This window comes from Octopus bimaculoides, chromosome 17, assembly GCF_001194135.2.
Source record: "Octopus bimaculoides isolate UCB-OBI-ISO-001 chromosome 17, ASM119413v2, whole genome shotgun sequence".
NCBI classification, from domain to species: Eukaryota; Metazoa; Mollusca; class Cephalopoda; order Octopoda; family Octopodidae; genus Octopus; species Octopus bimaculoides.
In genome coordinates this window covers 31917317-31926742 of record NC_068997.1, presented here as the reverse complement: position 1 = coordinate 31926742, position 9426 = coordinate 31917317, and the positions used below count along the sequence as shown (strand labels likewise).

Genomic DNA, 9426 nt, shown 5'->3' with positions numbered 1-9426 from the left:
TTCATTAATTAATCGCTGCACTTTTTTTTTTTTTACAATAGTTACAAATGAAACTGGCATGAGAAATAGTTGATGTTAGCAATAACGACACAACTATGACTTACCGGAATCAATAAAGTACAAGAGAAATAAAAAAATTTCAAAAATATTTTGGTAAAAGTTCAAGATCTTCTTGGAACTCTATACTCATCATCATCATCGTTTTGAGTCCACTTTTCCATGCTTGCATGGGTCAAATGGAGTTTATTGAGGCAAATATTTTATGACTTGATACCCTTCCTGTCACCAACCCTGACCTGTTCCAAGCAATGTTATATTTCCCTGCTGGCCACAAATGTTTTCACAGAATGACACTCATTTACAACTATACAATGTCAAGACAAGGAGACACAAATACACACACACACACACCTTTTATTCCTTTATGTTGTATCATTCATCAGATTGTGGCCATGCTGGAGCTTTGCTTTGAGTTTTGTTGAATAAATAGACCCCTGTACTTATTTTTAAGCCTATTGACCTATTCTATTAATTTCTGTTTGCCAGATTGCTAAGTTACTGGTATTTAAACACACTCACACCAGTTTTCAAGTGATGGTGGGGTGGGACAAACATACACACACACACACACACACACACACACACACACACACACACACACACACACATGATGGCCTTCTTTCAGTTTCCATCTACCAAATTCATTCACAAGGCTTTGATTGACCTGGGCATATAGTAGAAGACATTTGTCCAAGGTGAAGTGCAGTGGGACTGAACCCAAGACCATATGGTTGGAAAGCTATATTCTAACCACACAGCTACACCTGCACTTATCTACCCACCTGCTCACCCTAAATGAGTAAATTAAAAGGACTATTTGATATTTCTCTCCTGTTTATGTAGTGTTTTAGTTAGCAATGTTGAACTCCGCTTAGAGATGTGTACTTATGCAGAAAGAGTCAATCAGTTCATTTTCCAGAAGATCTCTGGAGAATGAACTGACTGAAAAAAGTGTGTGAAATAGAGAAACGGTGAAGCTGAAATTTAATATGGTACCAAGTTATTTCTTCAGTCAGCTGCAGCTGTATATGAGTGATAAAAAGACTAAGTTAGTTCTGGTGGAATTTGAACTGGAAACTTTGAGGAATGAAACTAAGTACTGTTTAGCATTCAAACCAGTCAAAATATTTTACCAGTTTCATGTTGAAGCAGACCAGATATGGCTTCTCACCTCAATCCTAAAATGTCCTTTTAAAACTAAACTGTCATTAAAGTCTCTTAACTATAAGATAATGCACGATTAATTCAAAACAGTATAAACAAACAAACATTGTATTTCACTGAATAATCTGAATGCTAAAGGGTTAGGGATTTAGCTTAAAGTTCTACCACTTATTTCAGTTCCACCAACTTTATTAAAAATGTATTAATATCTTTAAGCTGTTAATTAATTTCTCGTTAGAATATTTCACCTGGTGGTACACAAAGGATTTTCAGAGTTACAGAGCAAAGAATTAAGACTGACATCGACCCAACAGTACACCTGAACATGTATTTACATGTGACAACATATTTCTCTTCCTATCTACCAGCATATACTTTTGTTCATGTCTACGTGTATATACATATGTGTATGTATGTGTGTGTGTTGTGAGGTATTTCAGTGCCGAATGATGTTTCCCTGGCAACAAAGACACTCTAAGTACACAAAGTAAGTGAAGCATATGGAGAAACCAATATGTATAAATTTGTTAAACAACAGGTATGTATAAATTTTTTTTTATACAATCACAGTTACACACACACACACATGCAAACACATAAACTTCTTACCCATAGTAAGAATATGTAAACACCTGCTATCATGACAGTTTAAAGAAAATGAGCAACTATTTCATATGTTCTACAAAATTCAAGAAACTTGGATATATTTCTGTATATTTAATTACATACTAAAACATGTGATATTCCTAAAATACAAAGAATGTAATTCTCTGATATTTATGTAATGTATATATAGGTATATATTAATGTTTTTATCTCACTATCCATCTGTCTTAACTTAGAGTTCTCTCTTCTTATGTGTATATGTATATTCTTTCATTATTTTTCTGGTTACACTCATTGAATTGTAGCCATGCTGGGGCACTGCTTTTAAGGATTTTAATCATATCAACTCCATTACATATTTCAGATTACAATCTACCTATTGTATCATTTTCTACTGGTTGAGCTGCTAAACTTCAAGTGTTGTTAATGTAGAGAGACAAGTGCTGCATCTCCAATGAGCATATTTAAAAGTGCATGGTTGTGTATTGTTGGGTGCAATGGCGTTTCTGAGAGATGTGTGTGTGTGTGTGTGTAAGACTGTGCATGTGAATATCGATTCTGTGTGTTCTCATTAACATCATCTGAGCAAAAAGTGGTGACCTTGTTTACATTTTCCCATGCAATGAACGTCTTTTTGTTCATTGGACATGAATGGACCAGTGGAATGAAAAATACCTTTCTTGAAAAACAAGTGAAGGTTTGGTGACAAGAAAAATATCCAGCAATAGAAAATCTGCCTCAAAAATGTTTTGTATATCTAATCTATGTCAACATAAAAATATGATTGTAAATACATGTGTGTGTGTTTCTCTGTGATTCTCTCCCTTTTTTCTCCATGGCTGCAATTTCCCCCCTTACCTTATAGCTTATTTTCAATTCATTCTTTTTGTTTGTCTATTTTTCTGTGATACCCATTTGTCCCAGTCTTTTATCTTTTACTTGTTTCAACCATTAGACTGTGGCCAGGTATTAGACTGTGGCCCTGGCACTTGCCACCATCTATATCTCTCTCTTCCTTTACTCAACTATCCCATTTACATTCTTATCCCCATTCCTTATGTGTATGCCTTGCATTTTGCCACCATCTCTATCCTGCTGTCTCCCACTCTCTCTTCTTCTCCTGTACTTCCCTCTCTTCTTCTCCCGTACATTCCTGATCTTTCTTGCTCTGGCTGGGTAACCTTGTACTTCCTCTACAGCAAGACATCCACATCTGTCTCACTATAGCCTTTTCATCATCCAACACAAGATCACCTCTTCCAATGCTTCCTCCCTTCTTGAAAGTTTTTTTTTTAGTGCAGGTGCCACTTAAAAGCACTCAGTCCACACTGTAAAGTGGTTGGTGTTCGGAAGGGCATCCAGCTATAAAAACCTTACCAAAACTGACCTCCCCTGTACTTGTGTCACGTAAAAAGCACTACTCACCTCTCCTAAAAGGATAAGACAAAATTGATGTTATCAGAATTTGAACTAAGAACTCAAGGTGTTACTAAGCACCCTGTCTAAGTTCTACCAACTCGCTGCATTAATAACAACAACAACAATAATAATGATACATGTATGATGTATATATATATATATATATAAATTAGTAAGAAAGGTAAAAATTTAATGAATGGCAATTGATGAGAGAATCTTGTTTGCTATGCTAGGTTTTGGTGTACAAAGGAAAATGCTAATATATTTGTATTTTATACACCCATAGATGAAACAGCAGCAATAAAAACTACTAATTTTATAACAAGCTTCAAGAGGCAGCTGGAAAATTTGCAAAATGCTGTATGATTTGTTGTGTGTATGTATATGCATTGATTTGTGTGATATCAAAAGTAAGAGATTGACTAATAGAGAACTATACTGGGTGTGGCTATGTGGTAAGAAGTTTGCTTCCCAATCACACAGCTCTTGGTTCAGTCCAATTGCATGGTACCTTTGGCAAGTGTGTTCTACCTTAGCCCCAGGCCAACCAAAGGCTTGTGAGTGGATTTGGTAGATGGGAACTGAAAAAAGCTGGAGAGAACAAGAATTGAAACCTTGTAACTGTAACAATCAAGATGAGGACACTAGTGTGTCAATATGAGTATATAAATAATGTTAGATCCTATTCTAGGAAATTCAGTTAACATTTATACATACTTTTATATACATACCAAGATATGTATACTTATGTATGCACAAATGCTCAGGTATAATAATTACACTTTCATACATGCATTTTTTTGGTAGGGGAAAAAAGTTCGTTGCAAGTAGTTTTAGTTGATGGAAGCTGAAAGAAGCCTATTGTGTAAGTATATGGGTATATCTATCTATCAATCAATCTAATATATATATATATATATATATATATATATATGTAGTTGATAACTTTTGCTACTGAGATGTCATCAACAAGGGAGGTACTTGCTCTGAAAGTATAGAAATGTTTGTCAATTGTTATTGACAATGACCATTGACATTATATGAGAAGAAGATAGGTCGTGAGGTGTCTGGCTGTGGCCAATCAATCTGATGTGGGTTGAGAAGGATCTGTTGCAGGTTGGATACTGCTGGTCTGTTGGGAATGAGGGCAAGAAGTTGGCTCTGAAGTTGTGTAACTCGTTTTCTTTGTACTCCTGTGTTCCTGTTCTGTTCATAGGCGGTAGAAAGTATAGTAACTATAGTAAAAATGGGTTGGAGAGAGTTCATGGAGTTACTCTTACTGTGGGCAACAAAAATCTTTTTCTTACAGTGAAGAGTAGATTGTATGATTCTTGTGTTAAAACTGCAATGCTGCTTGGTAGTGCAACATAGGCCTTGAATGCAGAGGACGTGAGAAGGCTGCAAAGAAATGAAGTGAGTATGTTTCTTTGGATGTGCAGTGTTAGTGTACATGAATGACAATATAAATGTGCTGAGAGAAAAGATGGGTATAAGAGGATTTAGATGCAATGGGCATGAAAGAAGACAGTGCTGGTATGGTCATGTGATGCATATGGATGAGGACATCTGTATGAAGAAGTGCCAATCACTAAATGTGGATGAAATTTGTAGATGAGGCAGACCCAAGAAGACATGGGACAAAGTGGTGAAGACCAACATCAGAATCCTGAGCTTCACAGAAGAAATGACTGGTGATATGAGGCTCATGATAAGACCTGCCCATCACAATGAAACTAACTTCTGGAAGCAGTGTGTGTATCTGTCACATAAGTGTATAATGGGAACCTCACTTGGTCAGTTCCCTCCTCATATTGACCCCTCCCCATATCTCTCTCACTGCAGCTCATCCCCTGCTCTTGATACCACTTTTCTTTCTTGTTATCCAGAACTATTTCACTTGTTAGCTATTCTTCATCCATTAATATTGTTTTCTACACCCACATGCTACATTGGCCGTCCCATCCTTCCATGGACCACCAAATCATCTCATGCACCATGCCCCCACTTCTCCCTACTCCACTCTTGTAACCTATCCAAACATGTCATCACTCTCCTCCTGTCAACTGTATCATCATTATTAACCTACTGCAAGCATCCCTCTAGCCTTCCCAAATCATGCACTTCCTCCCTTCAACTCTTCCCAATCTTTACAGATATTGCCTCCCTATCTTCCTTTCTCCCATTTCCCTATCCCTTCCCACCACATACACTCCTGCAAGCACCCCACCCCCTATCCATTACTACTCACCTCATACCTTGAGGTACCACTTGGATACCTCATCACTGTCATTTATCTCACTGGAGATACCATCAGTTCATTCTCACTCTCCCTCCTAATTGCAAATAGTCTGTAGCTGCTCTACAATATGGACCTGCTCTACCCCAACGTCTCTGATACGTTAATCCCCATCTAATGATATAAGGACCTCCCACCCCCACCTCATCACCACCACCTCCTTGACTTTTGCAGATTTGTGAGCTGCATGGTGGTCTCAGTAGTGCCTGTCAGTATCATCATGAACATCCTTTAACATCTGTTTTCCATTCTGGCATGGGCTGGACAGCTTGACAGAAGCTGGCCAACTGAAGAGCTGACCAGATTCCATGTCTGTTTTGGCATGGTTTCTATGACTGGATGCCCTTCCTAACACCAACCACTTTACAGAGTGAGCTGAGTGATTTCATGCAGCACCAACACAGATGCGTTTATGTGACACCAGCACCTATGAGCCTGCAAGATTAGGAATGTTCAGCTGGAGAGAGATGCAGGGGATAATCCTGTATGCAAGGGCAACCATGCTTTTAGAACAACCGCATGAAAAAAACACCCAGTAAACACTGTAAAGTGGTTGGTGTTAGGAAGAACATCCAGCCTTAGAAGCTATGCTAAAGCAGATACTGAAGCACAATGCAGTCTTTGTCAAACCATCCAACCCACACTAGCATGGAACTTGGTTGTTAAAAGATGATGATGAAAATGTATATGTATATATATATTTGATATATTTACATATGGATATATTTGTATACGTATATATTGATATGTGTATATGTTTATAGGTATACATTTATTCATAAATATGTATATGTTTATATTTGTATACATATATATATTGTGTGTGTGTGTGTTAGTGTCTCTATGATTTCACATCATATGTTAATTGTAAATGAGTGTTGCTGCCATACCAGTGGCACCATTTGATCTTATCCATTCAAGAATGAAAATGATGCTTTAGACAAGATGAGTTATATTTTCTGTTATAACAGTTCCTTCTCCCATTAGTCATTACGTCACAAGCCAATGAAGAAGTCTGAGTGTAGTCAGTGGACCTCCTGGACATAACAGCCAAATCCCCCTTAAAACAGCTTGACACCTTATAAAGAAAATGAAGAACATACTAGATAAGTCTATACAGGCAGATTGGTCATGACTGGAAAGCCATTGATCATTGTTATCTATGATCAATGCTGATTTGCAATTAAAAGAACAACAACCACAACAGCAACAGCTACAAGTAGCAGCAGTAATAACAACAAGAACTGCAGCAGCATCAACAACAGCAACAATTACATACAACACTACATCACTCACTGTGCAACCTATATTTATTTTGAGAAGAAAAGACTATTTGTTCCTGTTTATGAGACAAAATCTCTAAATTTTATCATTAAATTCCTCTACTGCTACCATTATGTGAGTTCATCTATACCTTGCACTTATGTCATAACGTCACCATGACAACAAAGCCTCACTATATCACTTTAGTGAACTGGGTTCCACATTTCTTTACTGTTTAGTTTTGCGGTTAATAACAGTATCAAAGTATTAGTTAGGTACACATTACTTCTCTGATCTGTGTGTGTGTGTGTGTGTGTGTGTGAATTGGTTTTTCAAAATCCACCCCACAAGTGAAATGAACTCATTAGTAAATGACATTTCAGATAGTATATATATATTCTTTTACTTGTTTCAGTCATCTGACTGTGGCCATGCTGGAGCACTGCCTTGAAGGGTTTTAGTTGATCAAATCAACCCAAAGACTTATTTTTTAAGCCTAGTACTTATTTTATCAGTCTCTTTTGTCAAACTGCTAAGTTATGGGGACGTAAACACACCAACACTGGTTGTCAAGTGGTGATGTGGGGACAAACAGATACAAAGACATACGTGCTCACACACACACGCGCACACACACACACACACATGACACTTGCACGGGTGCCAGTTACATGGCACCAGCATCAGCCATAACTGTGATTTCACTTGGCTTCATGGATCTTCTGAAGTACAGCATATCATCAAATGTTTCAGTCACTATTCATTGCCTCTGTGAGGCCCAAAGTTGAGAGATCATGCTTCACCACTTCATCCCATGTCTTCCAGGGTTTACCTCTAACACAGGTTCCCTCCACAGTTGGGGACTGGTACTTCCTTACACAGCTGTCCTCATCCATATACATCACATGACCATACCAGTACGTCCGTCTCTCTTGCACACCACATCTGATGCCGCTTATGCATAACTTTCTCCTAAGATGCTTACACTCTGTTGAACATGCACACAGATATTGCACATCCAGCAAAGCCTACTGGCTACATTTCTTATAAGCTTACGCATGTTCTCAGCTGTCACAGCTCATGTTTCACTGCCATGTAGCAAAGCTGTTTGCATACAGGCATCATACAATCTGCCTTTCACTCTGAGAGAGAGGCCTTTTGTTGCCAGCAGAGGCACGAGCTCTCTAAACCTTGCCAAGCCTAATCTTATTCTCACAGCTACACTCTCAGAGCATCCACCTCTGCTACTAACTTGATCACCTAGGTAATGAAAGTTATCTACTCTTCTAGCTTATCCCCATGGCAGTTAATAGAGTCTATTTTCTGTACATTTTCGGTGTTTATTGCACCTGTGCATCTACCACACACAAAAGCTATTTTCCCTGTTAACCTTCCTCTGATATTGCTGCACTTTTTATGTGTCCAAAGCTTGCACTGGGTCCATCTTGCAGAGTTATTACCTACACCTTTTCTACAGATCGAGCAGGGCCCTCTACCTGAAGGGATTTGTGATTGGACTGCTTTCCTACTTAATAAGCCCTTTGATTCTAGACCTTGCTTCCATACCTGGAACTTCTTCTCTAGCTCTGGTAGTGACTCAGCTATTAGAGCAAGGTCATCAGCATAGAGGAGATCCCAGGGGCAGCCTGTCTTAAATTCCTGTTATTACCTGGAGGACTATGATGAGCAAGAGGGGGCTTAGGACTGATCCTTGGTGAACCCCTACTTCTACCTTGAATTCTTTGAGCCTTACAGAGGCAATGAATAGTGACTGAAACATTTGGTGATATGCTGTGCTTCAGAAGACCCGTCAAGCCAAGTGAAATCACAGTTATGGCTGATGTTGGTGTCATGTAACTGGCACCCTTGCAAGTGGCATGTAAAGAGCACCTTTTGAGCATTGAGCCTCATGGAGGCAAAGTGGCTGGAACACCTTTGGAATATTGGGCTTCACAGGGGTAATGACCAAGATCTTTGGTATCATGTTGTGCTTGAGAAGAAGACCCATCAAGTCAAGTAAAACTGAAGCCGTGGCAGATACTGGTGTCATGCAAATGGCACCTGTGCTGGTGGCATGTGAAAGAACCCATTGCACTCTCGGAGTGGTTGTCATTGTGGAAGGGCATTTAGCCGTAGAAACCATGCCAAAACAGTTTGGAGTCTGATGCAGCCTTTCAGCATGCCAGTCCTGGTCAGACTGTCCAACCCATGCCAGCATGGACAATGGATGTTAAATAATGATGATTCCTTTGTCATTCTTCCATTCAATTTTCTATTCTCTCTCTCTCACTCTCTTTCTTGCTCTCTCTCGCTCTCTCTCTCATAATACACACATACGCACATACACTCTTCTAAAAAGCATGTTTACACACATTGAGTTAGTGTTTATTAAAAGACGTTTTATTTTTCCAATGTTATAGAATCTACAAACAGAATATAATGAATGTAATTTCTTTATGAACACCTGTTTTCAAACTGATGGAGGGTGGACATTAAATGTTGATGAACATTATGATTAATTGAACATTTCTCCCTCCTCAAATGGGATAGTCTGATCTCTCTCTCTCTTTCTCTCTCTCTCTCTCTCTCTCTCTCTCTCTCTCTCTCTCTCTCTCTCT

At 38.6% G+C, this 9426-nt stretch overlaps 1 protein-coding gene across 1 annotated transcript in view; it reads left to right on the top strand.

Moving 5' to 3' along the window:
- Positions 1-1571: 1571 nt before the first annotated feature.
- LOC128249716 (uncharacterized) overlaps positions 1572-9426 on the top strand; it is a 113915-nt gene continuing 106060 nt past the window's right edge. The window contains exon 1 of the mRNA XM_052974148.1: positions 1572-1762. Within this exon, the coding sequence (XP_052830108.1) occupies positions 1739-1762 (24 nt within the window). The 5' untranslated portion in view covers positions 1572-1738. The remainder of the gene's footprint in view (positions 1763-9426) is intronic.